The sequence below is a fragment of the Mya arenaria genome, chromosome 5 (assembly GCF_026914265.1).
Source record: "Mya arenaria isolate MELC-2E11 chromosome 5, ASM2691426v1".
Taxonomy (NCBI): Eukaryota; Metazoa; Mollusca; class Bivalvia; order Myida; family Myidae; genus Mya; species Mya arenaria.
In genome coordinates, this window is record NC_069126.1 from 73,738,159 (window position 1) to 73,757,615 (window position 19,457).

At 37.1% G+C, this 19,457-nt stretch overlaps 2 protein-coding genes across 2 annotated transcripts in view; one reads left to right on the forward strand and one right to left on the reverse strand.

The window, feature by feature from the left end:
• Window positions 1-6,135: 6,135 nt before the first annotated feature.
• Window positions 6,136-8,398, reverse strand: LOC128234243 (UPF0686 protein C11orf1 homolog). Its single transcript, XM_052948353.1, has 3 exons — window positions 8,135-8,398; window positions 7,849-7,933; window positions 6,136-7,172 (listed from the first exon to the last, which is right to left on the reverse strand). The coding sequence occupies exons 1-3, from the start codon at window positions 8,354-8,356 to the stop codon at window positions 7,000-7,002; spliced, it is 480 nt and encodes a 159-aa protein (XP_052804313.1). The 5' UTR covers window positions 8,357-8,398; the 3' UTR covers window positions 6,136-6,999.
• A 1,561-nt stretch (window positions 8,399-9,959) lies between these two features.
• Window positions 9,960-19,457, forward strand: part of LOC128234227 (protein capicua homolog) — a 37,439-nt gene continuing 27,941 nt past the window's right edge. Inside the window, 7 exon segments of the mRNA XM_052948326.1 lie at window positions 9,960-10,061; window positions 14,496-14,582; window positions 15,232-15,408; window positions 15,823-16,329; window positions 16,332-16,618; window positions 16,809-18,351; window positions 18,516-18,704. Coding sequence (XP_052804286.1) covers window positions 14,510-14,582; window positions 15,232-15,408; window positions 15,823-16,329; window positions 16,332-16,618; window positions 16,809-18,351; window positions 18,516-18,704 — 2,776 coding nt within the window. The 5' untranslated portion in view covers window positions 9,960-10,061; window positions 14,496-14,509.

The following is a 19,457-nucleotide window of genomic DNA, read 5'->3' on the forward strand; positions in this document are numbered from 1 at the left end:
GGTGTCACTGCTCGACTACAAAGTAAGAATCATGATGTCACTGCTCGACTACAAAGTAAGAATCATGATGACACTGCTCGACTACAAAGTAAGAATCATGATGACACTGCTTGACTACAAAGTAAGAATCATGATGACACTGCTTGACTACAAAGTAAGAATCATGATGACACTGCTTGACTACAAAGTAAGAATCATGATGACACTGCTTGACTACAAAGTAAGAATCATGATGTCACTGCTCGACTACAAAGTAAGAATCATGATGACACTGCTCGACTACAAAGTAAGAATCATGGTGACACTGCTTGACCACAAAGTAAGAATCATGGTGTCACTGCTCGACCACAAAGTAAGAATCATGATGTCACTGCTCGACTACAAAGTAAGAATCATGGTGTCACTGCTCGACTACAAAGTAAGAATCATGATGACACTGCTCGACTACTAAGTAAGAATCATGATGTCACTGCTCGACTACAAAGTAAGAATCATGATGACACTGCTTGACCACAAAGTAAGAATCATGATGACACTGCTTGACTACAAAGTAAGAATAATGATGACACTGCTTGACTACAAAGTAAGAATCATGATGACACTGCTCGACTACAAAGTAAGAATCATGATGTCACTGCTCGACTACAAAGTAAGAATCATGATGTCACTGCTCGACTACAAAGTAAGAATCATGATGTCACTGCTCGACTACAAAGTAAGAATCATGATGACACTGCTCGACTACAAAGTAAGAATCATGGTGTCACTGCTCGACTACAAAGTAAGAATCATGGTGTCACTGCTCGACTACAAAGTAAGAATCATGGTGTCACTGCTTGACTACAAAGTAAGAATCATGGTGTCACTGCTTGACTACAAAGTAAGAATCATGGTGTCACTGCTTGACTACAAAGTAAGAATCATGATGTCACTGCTTGACTACAAAGTAAGAATCATGATGTCACTGCTTGACTACAAAGTAAGAATCAAGGTGTCACTGCTTGACTACAAAGTAAGAATCATGGTGTCACTGCTTGACTACAAAGTAAGAATCATGGTGTCACTGCTTGACTACAAAGTAAGAATCATGATGTCACTGCTTGACTACAAAGTAAGAATCATGATGTCACTGCTTGACTACAAAGTAAGAATCATGATGACACTGCTTGACTACAAAGTAAGAATCATGATGTCACTGCTTGACTACAAAGTAAGAATCATGATGTCACTGCTTGACTACAAAGTAAGAATCATGATGACACTGCTTGACTACAAAGTAAGAATCATGATGTCACTGCTTGACTACAAAGTAAGAATCATGATGACACTGCTTGACTACAAAGTAAGAATCATGATGACACTGCTTGACTACAAAGTAAGAATCATGGTGTCATTACTTTGCTTATGAACAATGTAAAAATCATGATACCACTCTTCAAGAACAATGTAAAAATCATGATACCACTCTTTAAGAACAATGTAAAAATCATGATACCAATCTTTAAGAACAATGTAAAAATCATGATATCACTGTTTAAGAATAGAGCAAAAAACAACAACTGTTTAACAACATTGTAAAACCATGTGACTGTTAAGCAACAATGTTCGAATTATTATGTCTCTGATTGAAAAAAACAACAACAAAAAACAATGTGAGAACCATTTGTCACTGCTTAAGAACAACGTAAGAACCATGATGTGTATGCCTTACAACAACGTAAGAACCATGATGTGTATGCCTTACAACAACGTAAGAACCATGATGTGTATGCCTTACAACAACGTAAGAACCATGATGTGTCTGCCTTATTACAACGTAAGAACCATGATGTGTATGCCTTACAACAACGTAAGAACCATGATGTGTCTGCCTTATTACAACGTAAAACAAGTATGTCACTGCCTAACAACAATGAAAGAACCATTATTTCACTGCTTAACAACAGCGTAAGATTCTGTCGTCAATTCTTAACAACAAAGTTAGGATCATGATGTCTCTGCCTAACAACAATGCAAGAACCATTATGTCACTGCCTAACAACAACGTAAGAACCATAATGTGACGCTGCCTAACAACAACGTAAGAACCATAATGTGACGCTGCCTAACAACAACGTAACAACCATAATGTGACGCTGCCTAACAACAACGTAAGAACCATAATGTGACGCTGCCTAACAACAACGTAAGAACCATAATGTGTCGCTGCCTAACAACAACGTAAGAACCATTATGTGTCGCTGCCTAACAACAACGTAAGAACCATTATGTCGCTGCCTAACAACAACGTAAGAACCATTATGTGTCGCTGCCTAACAACAACGTAAGAACCATTATGTGTCGCTGCCTAACAACAACGTAAGAACCATTATGTGTCGCTGCCTAACAACAACGTAAGAACCATTATGTCACTGCCTAACAACAACGTAAGAACCATTATGTCACTGCCTAACAACAACGTAAGAACCATTATGTCACTGCCTAACAACAACGTAAGAACCATTATGTCACTGCCTAACAACAACGTAAGAACCATTATGTCACTGCCTAACAACAACGTAAGAACCATTATGTCACTGTATAACAACAACGTAAGAACCATTATGTCACTGCCTAACAACCACGTTAGAACCATTATGTCACTGCATAACAACAACGTAAGAACCATTATGTCACTGCATAACAACAACGTAAGAACCATTATGTCACTGCATAACAACAACGTAAGAACCATTATGTCACTGCATAACAACAACGTAAGAACCATTATGTCACTGCATAACAACAACGTAAGAACCATTATGTCACTGTATAACAACAACGTAAGAACCATTATGTCACTGCCTAACAACAACGTAAGAACCATTATGTCACTGCCTAACAACAACGTAAGAACCATTATGTCACTGCCTAACAACAACGTAAGAACCATTATGTCACTGCCTAACAACAACGTAAGAACCATTATGTCACTGCCTAACAACAACGTAAGAACCATTATGTCACTGCCTAACAACAACGTAAGAACCATTATGTCACTGTCTAACAACAACGTAAGAACCATTATGTCACTGCCTAACAACCACATAAGAACCATTATGTCACTGCCTAACAACAACGTTAGAACCATTATGTCACTGCATAACAACAACGTAAGAACCATTATGTCACTGCATAACAACAACGTAAGAAACAACGTAAGAACCATTATGTCACTGCCTAACAACAACGTAAGAACCATTATGTCACTGCCTAACAACAACGTAAGAACCATTATGTCACTGCCTAACAACAACGTAAGAACCATTACCATCTTTGTCGCTTTATGGTTATAACACAGTAAGCACCCCTTATACTAAAACGCTATGTGTACCAAGCAAAAGTGAATAATATGGACGAAGGGGAAGTCTTATATCAGATAACTTTCAGAAACGCCTTTCGTTTGCTAATATTGTAACCGTTTTGAGGAAAAGTCATATGCTAGTAATTCAAATAAGTTTACGTCCTTTGCTCAGAGTACTGAGATCGTTGACATTAAGACAAAGAGAGAACAGTGACGCTCGTTCTGTTTGTGACTTTGTTGACAACGTGATCGAACATTCTGGATGTAATCATGTTTACACCAGTAAAAGCCATACAGATCAAATATGACACAGCTGTTTTGATTGGCTAAACTAATTTGTGGCCACAAGTTACAAAGTTGAGGCCACGATTTGATAAGTTGAGACCTCAAGTAACCCTCTGTGCCACCGTACTTACGTGTCTGCCTCACAACAACGTAAGAACTATAATATCGCAGTTTAACAACAATGTATATCATTAACAGCAGCGTACGATTTAATACATCCTTACATCAACATTATAATCATTACGCCACTGTTAAACAACAACGTTAAAACAATGACGTCATTTTTTAACAATAACGTAAAGTTCTTGGTGCCGCTGTTCAGCAATAACTTAAGATACCCTGATGTCACTGTTCAACAACAACTTTATAATAATGACGTCACTATTTAACAGCCGTAGAATCATGATGCAATTGCACATCAACAATGTAACAACCATCATCTCGTAATTTAAAAACAACCTCACGGCCTAACAACAGCTATTCACTGCTTAATAATAATGTAAGAATTGTGACGTCACTATTTAACAACAACAGCAACTGCTACTACAACAAAAGGAGCAGCAGCAGAAGCAGCAATATTAGCAACAACATCAACAACAGTAGCAGCCACAACAACAACAACGCAATAATCGTGACTTTACTCCTAAAAGACAACGTTAAATTTGTGACCTTTAAACAGTCACATAGACACACGTGTTGCTATGGTATACATTCATGACGTCATATTAATTGGTATGAGAACTTGAATACAGGCTTTTGTAAGGAACGTATGTCATACTGGTCATCATTTCTGTCATAGAAGATGAGGATATTACACGTATAGTGCAAGAAAACACTATCGAATGTCTGAAGAAATATTTTTACAATTATGATAACTTGTACTTAACACTTTATATTATGACTTATTCACGAGTATACTTGGTAATGAAATGTACGCATGCGAAGATTATGTTTAATTGCTGACTCTTCGTGATCATAGAACCACGTCAGTCATTCCTGAAAAATAATACCGCTTAAAAGCAAGTAAAAGGCGGCGTTGACTGTTTTGCATTAAATGAACACTCTCAAACTAATACATTCAATGTATTTAGCGTATCCGAAATATCTACAATAATATTCTAAATTTGATAATTACTTTTCTTATTCTTTTAGTGTGTTAAGGGGCGTAACTATAACCACAGAAATAATCTTTAGCCATGAATTACTTGATGTGTATTTCTTGACATAACGATGATTTAAAAATACGATTCCGTTTCTACAAGAACAGGTCTTCCCTCATTCTAGTCTTCACATTTGGTTTTACCAAGTGGCCTAGTGGTTATGGCATCCGCCTACGGAGCAGGAGGTCGTGGGTTCGATCCCGGGCCGCGTCATACCGAAAGACGTTAAAAGTTGGTACAAGTTGCCTGGCGCTCGGCATTGAAAGGGTGGTGCTTAGAAAAGTGGTGTACTCAGTACTGGTTCAACCCAGGAAAGTTGTATCTCGTGTATCGGTCCTTACACCGAGCACGTTAATGAACCAAGAGGTCTCTTCGCAAAGAGCTAGTGTATCGCACCCATATCTCTTGTATCCCACTCTGTTTCTTCAAGTCGTCCAATGTCTGGATTTGACTGCGAATTGCTGTCAGTTCTATTTCATGTCACTTATGGCATTTAAATACAATTTAAGTCGTGATAGCGTCACGGCGGGGTCAAGCCATAATGCAGCCAACAGGCGCGGGCAGACCTTAGTAAACTCAAATAAACAAAGAAACGGATGTAAACGAAACGAATGGCGGTGTGTACGCGGCCTTATAGCTCAGTTGATAGAGCACTTACCTTGGTCGCGAGGGGTACCGGGTTCGAGCCCCGGTCTGGCTGCGAATTTTTCAACACCTGTATATGCAACGGTCGCGTGACAAAAAGAAACCCTCTCCAATATGGCACGTGTGCATTTATCGTTGTCCACGTAGGTGCGTATGGCGTACCAGGTGGCTGGAACGTGTGCTATCAACAACAGTAAGACACAAAATACAGCTGTAAATTTTTATCTTCGTCTGTATTTAAAGCTGTACATAAATTATAGCTGCAGCTAGAACAGTCATAAATTACAGCTTTTGACTATAAACAACAGAAGTATGTTATAAATATACGGATGTACCTGTATTTTTGGCGCCAAACTCATAGGAACCCACGCCCCGATCTGTTTGATACGCGGGATTCAAGAGTGCAGTACGGCATGTTGTAACGTTAAAACGCAGAGGTCATTTTAAACTCGGTGGTATTTGGTAGGCAGCCTTTAGACAATATCTTGATTGTTTTGAGCTTTACGCTATTAACTCATATGCACGATTCACGACGATTGTATGTGGATGAGCAACAAAACTGACGATGAAATTCGCCGAGTGAGTGTATTCAGTACGCAAAGGGGGTGATCGACATGGTTTGGGGAGCAGGCAGGTATTCTAAGTGTTCGCTCTCCACATTTACTGTACCTGGACGGTGTTTGTTTTTAAAAAAGTATAAACTAATTATGTATATTTGTTTATAACTAAAACACATTCACAACATGTAACATTTTTTAGAAGATATGGAAATAAAATATTGTTCTAAAAACTCTGACAAATCACAGAAATGCTTGAGCAAATAAAAATAAAGTCAACAGTATATTGTAAGTATATTACAGTGTAAACAAACTATTATTAAAGAATGCTACTAGAACAGAACAAAACAATACTGTTAAAGGTAATACAAATATTATGCAAAGAACCTTCTTAACCATTACTTTAATACTATGTTATGTTCATAAACATAGGAAAACATCGTGTCTTTAATATTGTTATTATCAAAACATTTAACCTATGTATAACAGTGAGTTTGACTCACCATTAAAAATATCAGAATGTTCGATGTTACCATTACTAAAATCAGCTTAGTATAATAAACATGCATCTCGCATAATACTGTTGAAATAAAATATATGTTAATACTGATGTAAATACTAAGATGTTACACTGCACACGCACCAACATATTGAATAGTTCACATGTTTGCACAAAGACAAATAATCCAAAGAAAGCTATAGAGACAGCTATAATGTACATCTACATTATGACAGTGTGCACATTCATTATATTACTTATACAATACTGAACACAGACGCCTTATTTTCATTTTCATAATGTACACAACTACAACGTTGGCAACTGTAATAACCGAACAGCATACGTGTTATAAAAGAAACTACATCCCGGTTTTAAGTATGTTTTCAATAAACTACCATCAAAAGTGTTCCTTGGCTTAGATGAGAAAAGTTTTTCCCTTAATTTATTTTAAGTCCAAAAATAAGTTATAAAAAAGAAACAACACAATAGTCTAAGCTTAAAAATGCATTAATTCTGTTCCTTCGTTTGTGGTGTCACTGGTGCGGAACTAAGCGGATTTTGCCGGATCCTCGGGTCCACGTAGCCTGCACGTGTAGTAGTCTCCCAACTGTTGTAGATGCTCTTCAGTGGCTGACTGTCCGTCTCCGGCTGATGCCCGGGGAAGGCGTTTGGGTGTGGGGCTATGGGGTTAACGGACAAAGTTATAAATGCCATAATATTTATAGAACAAGATGTTTCTTTGTGAAAAAAAAAATATATAATTAAGATAGTTCCACATATATTGATATATGTGAAATACCTGTAATATTTGTATTGACGCTTTGGGAAAACCTTTGGGTGAGGGATGGGGGAGAAATTACTGTATATAAAGTATACAGTTTGTAGATAGAAGGGTACACATGACGTGCATTGTTGGGTGATGATCTTTAATGGTGCAACAGAAAGTCTTAGGGCTAGGGCGTTAAGAAAGTGGTATTGTTTCCTCAGCATTTTGATAATGGTTGTACGTACATATATTTTTATGAACCCTCGTATTGTATGTGGAAATGGAACATCTCATGTGTATATGTACGTATAATTTTAATAATGTGTGTTTATGGACACCATTTACATTTCGGTACAAAGTAACTACATGGACACGGATATGTCAGCAATTATTACATTATTGCATAAACATAATGTTCTGTCGTTTCCGTTATTGTATATTTATTTGTCTACGTTGGGCCATGGCCCTCTAGATATTCTGCAAATAATTATTGAATCTTAAAATTTCTTGGCCTAAAATACAATGAAATCATCTTCAACGGCTACAAAATACGGTGCATACCATGAATGTAGAAGTAAATGATAGCATACCTTTGAGGTGTTTTAATTCTTTCGGAACTTCGTATGGCTTGTAATTGTAACTCTGGTCGTATGTGCTCTCAAAGTAATGGTTGTGCTACAAAAATTAAACATGTTTTCGTCACGACTTGAACACGGATAAACACTGTTGATTTGTATTTTCCTTAAGAAAAGGTTAGAAACACAGGTGAACAATTATGACTTTATGTACGTACATGTACGTAGTCCTTTTGAACGATACAACGAGCGAAATTACAAATATTAAAATCTTTATTTTAAAAGAACTGTCGAGTCTCACCTGTGATGGTAGAGGTTTCGCTTTTTCAACGATTTTATTATCGAATCGTTCTTCATTCCAATTTCCAATTAAAGTATCATTACGGTACGCAGTTTCCTTATTAGTACATCTCCATCCAAATTGGTTGAATTTAGACGCATCCGTTGAGTGTGTCCATACTTCTGCAAGCCCACTTGCTCGAACCATAGCCTGAAAAGACGGATTGTTGTCCAAATGTGACATTTTGGCAAATTGTAAACATAAACCTACACTATGTACATTCACTTCCGGCTTTCAATGCGTCCTTGGCAACAACGCGATTATGACGCGTCAATGGTCTAAGGGAGACTAATCTAACAAAAAAGTATTTAATGAAAACGTGGTTACCGCGCACGAACCCATACCGGATTAATATATATACTTCAATTCATAATACTAATACATAGTTAATGCTGCACATTTTGTTTACTGTAATATGACAGTGTTTACTGTAGCTGGTATTGTCTACTGTTAATGACAGTGTTTAGTGTTAATGGCAGTGTTTTAACATGTTTGAATGTCGCCTTGCCTCTGATTGATTTGCGAATAGAAGCCGCCAGTTACGTTGTTTCACGTGCACCATGCATGCAAGATGTTGGGTTACAAGAAAACTTTCCACTGATTATTTTAAGATAAGCTTTATGAATATTTGGTAATCGTACCTCACTTCATGGCAATGCATTCATAGATCTATGATGTGCATTTAGACATTTCTATAGGATATTTATGTCCACTAATATTGGTGTAATATCGCATAATATTATATTTCTTTACGAATTTACTTGCAAAATATAGTAAATGCAGTCATACAAGATGTTTTAACTTTTCTTTGCCATCTCTTTGGTGAAAATACTGTAGATATTTCCGACATCCAACTCGCTCACTCTCTGGAACTCATTTACTGATACATTAACCCAGATCCTGCAACAACCTTGTAATCTTGAGATTGCAAAACTACTACTTTTGCTTCATCATTACAAGTGAGTGTGTCCGATCGTTTGATTTGAGTGCTTTGCTTGCGTCACAGTTGCTACAAAGAAATCTTTAAAGTAATACGCCCATTGATTTCGACAATGTACATGTCTTTTACGACACGGTAAACAACATAGCGTGACCTAAAAATACAAAGTTTCTACAAAGGTTGGCGGGTAGAGGATATGTAAAATTATCTCATTTGCATGCCGTTGTTTCAGTGGCATAGGGATTCCTTATTTGGCGTATGACCTCACGGTCAACAAAAATGGTGCAATATGATTGGTTCACAGAATTAAATCGACATGAACTGTCCTACATTTAGAACAAATATGTCAAACAAGTTTCACCAAAAATAAGGAACAAAACAAATGCATTCGCTACAACAGTTATTGCATTCATGGTATTGGATACAACTTATCATTTTGCATCGTTAAATTCTGCATAAATAGGAATTATACAGAAGAATATTGACATAATTTAAGTTGGGAGAAATGAAAATATTTGGCCTACATTTTGCTTGATTATAATTGGTTGATAAGAGACAGCAACAACCAATCGATAGATAGATGCGCGGACGGCGTATTCACGTGACTCCAAAAACCAATTAGCGATTCGTTCTAGTTATCATTCAGCTGTCGTATCCCAATTTTTGATCCAGAAGAAACGCAGTGTATTGTTTAAGTTATCAAAAATTGTCCACTTTTTTCATTCCTCCATATGAAAGATGTTTAAATAGTTTGCTTACTATAAAATTCAATCAAAATATTTAGTTTGCAAGGTGCCCGTTAAGTGTTAAGGGCGAGCCATTGTGTTAATTTGCGGCCCTGGTAATGTTTTACAGCCCAGCTTACGCAGATCGACAAGAGCTCGCCTACAACTGAGTGCGTATCAGAGCTCGGCCAGATTTTGCGTTGAAAAAAAATGACAAAATAAGGTAAGCTTTCAGTATTTTTGCTCAGTTTTACACAATTAAGTTAGTAGCAACCTTGATCTGCATGTTGATGTCGTAAAAAGTCGACTGGTACGCTTTTAGGGCGAAATTTTTGTGATTTTGTGGGAGACGTAGTGAATGAGGATTGTTCATGTACAAGGAATGTGAGGTCGACAGTCTAAAGCTAGCCCCAGATATGTGTATATATACTCGTGAAAAACGTCCCAAAACAGCGATCAAGTTATTTCTGTGCCGTTTGGTTAACGACTGAGTTGGCGAAACTGTTGCAAGTAGATTAACCTCCTGTTATGGTAAGGTTTTCACCTTCCAATTCCAAATACGGTTGCAAGTTATTTCTGATGCTGACATAACAACCTCGTCATGTTTATGTCTGGATGAGGGCAGTTTGGATTCTTTAGATAACAGAAACTTATTTTGTTGGTCGATCCTGTATGTGTAGATCAGATCTATATTACTGTATCTATGTGTTATGTCAATATGTCACATTATGCCAAATATTATGTGCAGAATCTGTGCACCAGTTGTCAGCGTGGTAGTTTCAAAAGGAAACGACATGCGTTCATAAAATTATACAGAAAATCATATTGTTTTAGTTTAAGTTGAATGAGAATTAAGTTATTTTTAAGAGTCATAATTGTTTTCCCAATTAACTAAATTTTATATGCAATCTTGAAAAAGGTTTCATTAAAATGTTTTATTTCCATGATGAAAAATGTTAAAATTGAGCAATTGTCCCTGAACAGTTTCATTCTTCGTACGTTGTTCTCTATGACAATGGTTTTATGCATTCTAGTACAGTTGTTGTTCATTAAATACAGAAATCAGGCGCAGATATGGCCATTAGTTCAGTTATCTTATCTGGCAGTGTCCGCTGTGTACAATTTACACATAAGGGGTTTTAGGGGAATTAATGGCAGGCAAGGGTGAAAAATTGTATTTAAGAATGAACGTCACTTGATATTGGCCGACATGTTTAAGTATGTCTGAAACACATTTTAATCGGGGGTGGGAGTCTTACCATTGAATGGGGATGGCTGTATGAGGCAGGGTGGGAGAAGGGGCAACACTTTGCTGCCACTTCTATGATAAATGTGGCTCTGTACCTGTTTTAGACAGGTTTTCATGACTAATTAGATTAGATACAGGACTCGCATGTTTTTGTTGATGACCAAAGTCAACTGACCTACATATACAACCCTAAGGTCACTGTCAAACAGGACAGCTGTAGTTAAGTGTTTTCTTCTGTCAGCATCAGTGGCTATAGTACAATAGTAGGTTGCAAAAGCTTGGATTCTAGACATACCTGTCTTTAAAGCATTTTTTGACCCAGACATTTACTGTATTATTTTACACTATAAATCAATAAATGTCTCATTATGAGAATGGTTACATGTTGACAGTGTGTTTTAATCACTCTGGTTTCATTAATTAACATTGATTTTGGTAAGTTACAGGGTGTGCTTTAACAAAGTTATGTGCCAATATGCAACCAGTCAATTTGTTAAGATTGCAGGAAAGGACATGGGACAAGGGTGTGGTTGTAAGGCCATCGTCACTCTCTCTTAGGAACAGTAAAATGTCTTAAAAATATATATCTAAATATGTTCTTAATTGTTGCTGTTGTTGTTGTTGAGATATAAAGGTCTCCCCGTGCCCTATGGCTGCATTATGGCTTGTCAAATCCCCAAGTGTGACTGAAATAAAATTTTGAAGAAAGGGGTGTTTTAGCCCCATCAGTTGATGAAATATTTGCCAAAGCAGTAATTTTGTACCCAAAATGCTGCAAGACATGTGATGAATGATATCAAGAGGGGTCCCACATCTCTGACTTAGCAAAACTTTTGGGTAGTTATTAAACCTTAGGTAGGAGATGATAGACAGAGTGCAGATGGATCATTGATGTGTTTTGGCCAGTAGCCTGAAGCCCTGTACTAATTACAGAAGCAAGTAACGCCACTTACATGTAGGCCCATATTATATGGCTTACCAGCGCTTGGACAAGTAATTAAAGATTTGTGAAGAACTTTGAGGACAAATATTGAGTATGTCATAGAACAGTAAATGGATTGGAAGGCCTCACTGCATGGTGTCTTATAAAACAAACATTCCTTTCCAAAAAGATTGACTAGGAAGTTGTAGAGGTATTCACAACATTTATAGGCTAATATTTTCGACATATTAAAGCTGCACTCTCACAGATTGATCGTTTGAACCAATTTTTAAATTTTTGTCGTTGAATGAGCCAATTTTTGTGTAAATATCTGGAACCAGCAATATAAGAAGGCTGACTAAGATTAGATTGCAGTTTTACATATTTATTGTCGAAAATTAATGTTTAATGACTAAAGGCATTACTAACACTTAAAGAAATTGGAAGTTTAGGGACGTTTTTAAAACAGTTGAGTCCTGTTCAGTTGTAAGTTATCTTATATGACTGAATTGAAGGCTTCTATGCCCATTGAAATCAGCTGACTCTGACACAAATATTTGAAAATGTCAAAATGGTCAGTCTGTAAGAGTACAGCTTTAAGATACTCATAAAGTTGTACAATTATGTGATTAAAATTTGAGATGATGAAGCAGATGATATCTTGAGCTAATGGAAATTCTTAAACCTAAGAAGCTGAAGTATATTATATTTCATTTAATAAAGTTCCTTATCTACCTGTTACACTTTATTTTACCACATAATACCACGATTTATCATAAAGATAATTTCCTTTAAAAGTCTCAACTCTTCAATGAGAATAATAGACACATACTGGTATACAAAAGCAAATGATTGTGCTTAACTTGAAACTAAAAAAAGGTGTTGTAAGGGAAGTTAGGGCCTGGTGCATGTTTGAAGCTTTGGTGCAGAAATGCTAGGGAGGATTTCATGACATTTTATGTGCCGTTAGGAATACCAGAATCATGAATTTGTTCTGGATATTGGTTCATCAAACAGCAGTTATTGATCTGTTACACACGCACGGTGCCACCCCATTCATTTAAAATCTGTGGCAGTTATGTAGTTCATAAAAAAGAACACTTTTATACATACTACATGATGACAGATTAAAGAAGTACTAGTCAGCAGAAATGTAGATATAATTTTAATCGTGCATTGAGGGGTAAAAAGAATATCTTTGTGTTCAGTTTCGTGTCTTACTAGGCACATTGTTTCTTGAGTTTTTTCTGTTAACAAAAACTAAATTATATGCTTGAGATTATCTATACAATCAATATTGGCATCAATGGTATTGCTAAAAGCCTAAACCTCTTCATTTTTAAATTTTGAAAGATAAAAGTACATCTCCAGGCAATATAAAGGTCTAGGTTGGAGCAAAAAAATAGGGTAGGTCGGGAAAACAGAAACAAACTTTTTAACTAAAGTAAAAAAAATACGCCCTATATAGATGAGCTTTAAGTAGAGATAGAAAGAATAAATGCATTTTATTGAAGGCAGTCATACATGTATTTTCTTTTTTTGTCAATGAATAAAATAATCAGTCTTATGATGATTAAACAGGGCTTCCTTTAAGAAATTGAAACTGGAAGTATGAACTTCCTGTCTATCACTTTTGGAAGTTTTACACTAAATAATGGAAAATTAAGTCTCCATAATACAATATCTTTTTCAACTATTTTTCAACAAATATATTAAAAATCAAATAATTTTCACTTTAATTTATATTATTATAATTCATTACTTAAAACACTTAAACTGATTGAAATTATGACTATAAAAGTAATATTGACAAGAGGTTTTGATATTTTGAACTTCCAAGCTTTCAACTTTGGAAGTATTCTTCAAAATTATGGAAGTTTTTGTACTTTCAAGGAATCATTTTTGGAAGTTTTAACCCATTTCTAGGGAGTAATATACTTCTAAACTTCCTTTAACCGAAGCCCTGGATTAAATTTCAGTTAAAGGCATATTACACATTTTTGCTCGATATCTTGCGGCTCCGTTGTTAATTTGAATCTTAAACTTTTTGAACATTTTTTGGCTCTAAATCCTCATTATATTCATAGATTGTATTCTTTTAAAAAAATAATTCTTTTAAAAAACAATAGAGATGACTGAAGTGTGGTCTTCAGCGCAGTATAATGCTTCTATTGTTTTGCTGTTGTACGTATGCATCACAGACTTGCTCGAATGCTTGTAAGGTGACGGAAAATCTCTTTGATTACGATAATGCACCAGTGTATGAAATAACATATTATTTGTTAATTATTTTTCCCCCTGAAATGAGAAAGTAAATATTTTTGATAAGTGAATTTCTTTTTCATAGATAAATATTTGAGGGGTAATATTAAAGAACTTAAAAATATATACGGTACATTTTTTATCAAAACAAAGAAACTATTTGTGAAAATCTGGATATGGCACAATTTACATTATTTGTTAATATTTTGATTTTATTTTTTAAGTTCCAAGGCGAACCATGAGTACCCGAAGTCGCCGCGGTCAGTCCAACAGCAACTTGCCAGGGCCTACTCCTGGGGGCAGGCAGAACTGTAATGAAATATACATGATATTACATTTTTTTCTAATAATAACAAAAATAATAAAGCATTATTATCAATGCTAATCTAATGATTTATTGCATTTACCACATAAAATGACTACAGTATATAGCTGTGAAACAACCACAATTTGTTCTACAGTTCCCTAATAATGTCACATCAAATGATATAACACACCAACTGTTTATACAAAATATAATGTTGTTGTATTATGTTTACAATGTCATTTATGATGACTATAAAGTTTTAATATTCTTTTCAAGTGCCTTTGGTCAGTTTAATCCCACAATTTCGATAGAGCATTCCTTTTAAAATTGTTTCTTCGATTATTACTCCTTAAGATAAGATATTATTATTTCCAATCATGGATCTGGTCATGTGAAATATGACATGTGAATCATAATGTATATGAAATGTAGAAAGTAGCGAAAGCCACAGTAACATAAACTTAGTAAAGTCGTATCTTTGATTTAATAAATAAACATTTGACATGAAAGTAATACAAAATTGATTTTTTTTAAGGTGTGAAAAAGTTCTGGAATCTTAAAACAATCTGGATTAAATGGATTGTAACTCACTCAGCCAGTGTTCCGAAACCATCTTATGCAGTTAACTTTATTCTTGATATATTTAATTCTAGCCAAGCCCCGCAGAAGAGGTGCCTCCTCATCCATAGATGAAGTCGAGGCCAAGGGTGGGGTCTGCGAGCTGGACCCCGTTGGTGTGATGGAAGAGGAGGGGGTTGGGCCACCCAGTGCCAAGAAACCACGTCCTGCTGTTGCTGCGGAGACCGGAAAACCTGGCAGTAATAGACAAGGTTGGTGTAAGCCATGGTGTCGCTATGGGTCACAGTGGTTGTAATTAGCACAAGCCCTGCTCTAGTTAAAGGCTTTCTGGGCTTGATCTTATTCTGGGTTTTACATTGTAGTGCTTGTTGAAAAAGTTCAATGCCAAGTGCTTGTGTAAGAATTTGGGCTTTTTTCATCCCAAACTCTTATTCAATAATTGGGGTTCATTTAGCATACTTGAGGGTTACTTCTGTAAGATTAACTTTGCCTTACTTTTAGCTAATTTTATGTGATGAGCAGTTTTTGCTGTTTTTTTTGTATATTAGATTTGGTACATTAAGATTTCAACAATCTCACTTCAAGTTCAAGATGTATGTGATTTTTCATATTCATTTTTTAAATGTAAGTTACATTTGATATAAAATCATTATTATGTATTTCAGTGAAGTTAACAAGACAGGAAGGTCAAGACACACCAGAAACAGATGACCCAGAACCAAAATCGACACCATCTAGCAGCCGTCCACCGTCTAGCCTCAGTGTCAGCACAACACAGTCAAGCGCCTGTCCGACGCCTACCCCACCCCCTGTGGCACCCCCTGTGGTTAATCGAACTGTATCACTCGATAATTTGGATACCCAATCGGGAGCAGACAGAAATGTTATGAAGTCACCTTATGATGATGATGTTAAAAGGAACATTGCTAAGCCACCGAAGAAGCGTAGAGCTATTGATGATATTGAACAGGAAAGTGCTAAACGCCCAACCATTGATTTTTATGAATGGTTAAATCAAAGAGTCCTTGCCAAGAAAAATCAGGTTTTTCAATCCGGTGTTATAAAAAACGTTCAACAAAATCGAAGCGTTGGTGTTTTGTTTGATGGCGATAAAGACATTAACTACTTCAGTGACGTATTGGACATTAACAATTGTGTGATCATCAGTGATAATCCCCTCCGGCAATAATGATCTCAATCGGCTGTAACGTTTGCGTTCGCACAAGCCCAGAGCACAACATGTTCTATGAGGGGCAGGTTATCGAGCGGAAAGTCCAGCAGCAGTATCGAGTAAGGATTACACATACTCACCTAGCAGGACAGGAAGTGCAGGTTTCTCGAGCATCTTTACGACTTCTTCAGCCTCCTTGGCATGAAGATTTGGAGGATCCGTTGCCTGAGCAACCAACACCACCAATGCCAATGACGCCTACAACGCCACAGACAACATATCAGTACCCAGTAAGTACTCTTTTTCTTTTCTTTATCTATAGTTTTCAGTATTAGTTTGATTAAAGAATTCCAAAGAAACTGCCAGTTTGGGCTGTTTTGATATATAGGACAATGTGCATACAGTTGCATGTAAAAATAAGATATTGTTCGTCAGCTTTGTTCCCTTTAAAGATTACAACTTTAAAAACACTTATTTCAGCATCTACAGCAGCAAGGGCCCACCAACCTGTCCCAAGGCGGGATGAACATGCCCCAACCACACACCCCTGTTCTTACACACAATCAGCCCCACCCATCACTGTTACCAGGGCAACCAGGTCACTACAGTTTTCATGCTGAGCCAACCCACTCACCACGCTTCATTGAACATTCCTTGTCAGTTCCACAAAGTGCTAGCATGGAGAGAGAATCTTCGGACGATGAAATGCGTAGTGAAGAGGTTTACTTTGATTCCTCAGGCTCGCGATCAGGAAGTGCGACCCCTGGATCAAGGTCAGGACAAAGTTTGAGTGATTCTAAAAATAGAAATAGACTGAAAAACCGAGATTTGGTGCGCAGCAGAAGTGCTCAGTCGTGTGAAAGCAGTAGTAGATCCAGTACTCCTCGATCACCGACAACGAATATGAAGTACAAAAAAGGAGATGTGGTTTCCACTCCGAGTGGAATTCGTAAAAAGTTTAATGGGAAACAATGGCGGAGACTGTGTTCTAAGGATGGCTGTACAAAAGAATCTCAGCGGCGTGGATTTTGCTCTAGGCATCTGTCCTCATCTGGTAAAGTTCAAAGATCAGCGCCGCCCTTTGGTAGCATGGTGATAAAGGGAGATATGAAAGATGGTATGTTGGAATGGAATGACCCTCAGAGTTCGAGAGACACTGATTATGACCCCAATCATGGCATTGATGAAACAGAGGCAGCTAACATGTTAGTTTCTCTTGGGAATTCTCGATCCACCACTCCGGCCTTTTCTCCTACCAATAGTTTAGGATCAGTGTCGTCACCAAGGAAACGACACCTATCGTCACCACAAAGTAACCAGGCTTTACGAGCTGCCTTTACGCCAATTTCTCCGCACCCCAATCCAAATCCCTACATGGCATCTCCAACTAGAAGTTGGAGCTCTGGTGGGAACTCAAATAAATCAGGAAGTTCTTCTTCGGAACATATTTCTCCAATTACACCAAGATTTCAACAACAAAACGCTGGGAACAACTCTGCTTTTCAACATCCCTCCCAAATTCGAGCACCTAACTTAGCTCTGATAAATAAGGAATTATTGAAAAGTAATGATTCTGGTATTGACGTGAACACACCAAAACACCCAATAAAGTCTGTCCCCTCTTCACCATTACCAAATCAAGGCTATGTTAGCAATCAACTTTATGGATCAGCAATCCAGCAGCATCTCAATTTACAGCAAAATCAACTGGTTCGAGCTGGAAGCTTATCATCAAACCTAGACCAACACCCAGTTGAAATTAAATCTCGTGCTAGTACCCAAAGTCTCTCAGACCTTAGAGGCGCAGGTGGGACGATTACCATCGATGCTCGTCTGATACCACTCATGCCTCAACCTCATAATGGCCACAAAGATCAGCTGCCCATTAATCAAGAAGCATCGATGTACGGTAGGGTGCAGCCTCCTCAGATGAGCAAGCAAATGCCAGCTGGGGCCTCACTCTATCCTGTTATGAATCCAACAGCCCCAGAACAAAGGAAAAGTGAACTGATCAAGCAACCAAGTTAGTAGTGTTTTGTAGTAGTGATTTTTTTTTCGACTTGAGCATTGGAATTTCGAAATTGTTTTTAGCTTTTATGGGAAAAGTTTTTTTAATGGCAATATTCTACCATACCCAAATTTATAACCATATGGAAGTGACCCAATTTTTTTCTGTTCTTTCTAAAGTTATGAAGGAGGCGAAGCAGTTACCAGTATTTCAATGGCACAGTGTGGTCCCATATTTCAACATCACACGCCCCACGCCGGAGCAGAAGCCTCATCCCCAACCCGCCCCCATCGAGACAAAGGCCGCCAAGAAAGTGGTCACCCTTCCGCCAAAACGTACTGCCATACATCAGAGTATCTCTGATAACAGTGAGTGAATAATATATTTTCCAAAATTTATTTTTGACAAAGGAGCTTTATTCAAGTGGTTTTTTTCAGCCTTTTTTGGAAATTCGACCCCATTCCCCTCCTGAATAAGTATGTATTTTTCCACTACCCAGGTAAAAATATCCTTTCAAAAAGAAAAAGAAAAAAAAGTTTTTAACCAGGTTTTCACATCTATAGTGAAACCTGGTTATTAGAATGGCGAACGTCGTTGTTCGGGTGGGCGGGCGGCCAGGCGGCGTCAAACTCACCTATGAAACTGAATAACTTTAGTAAGGGTTGACATATCTTGACCAAACTTGGTCTATAGAAAGAGTTTATGGGTATCTTTCATGGGATTGCGATTGGGGTCCCTAGGTTCAAGGTCAAGGTCACTGTTACTTAAAATAGACAAATGATTGAAACTAAATAACTTTAGTTCGGTATGACATATCTTGACTAAACTTGGTGTACAGGAAGAATTTATAGATACCTTTCATGGGATTGCATTTGGGGTCCCTGGGGTCAAGGTCAAGATCACTGTTTCTAAAAATAGAAAAATGGTTGAAACTGAATAACTTAAGTTAGGGTTGACATATCTTGACCAAACTTGGTCTATAGGAAGAGTTTATGAGTACCTTTCATGGGATTGCATTTGGGGTCCCTAGGGTCAAGGTCACTGTTACTAAAAATAGAAAAATGGTTTAAACTGAATATCTTTAGTAAGGGTTGACATTTTTTTACCAAACTTGGTCTATA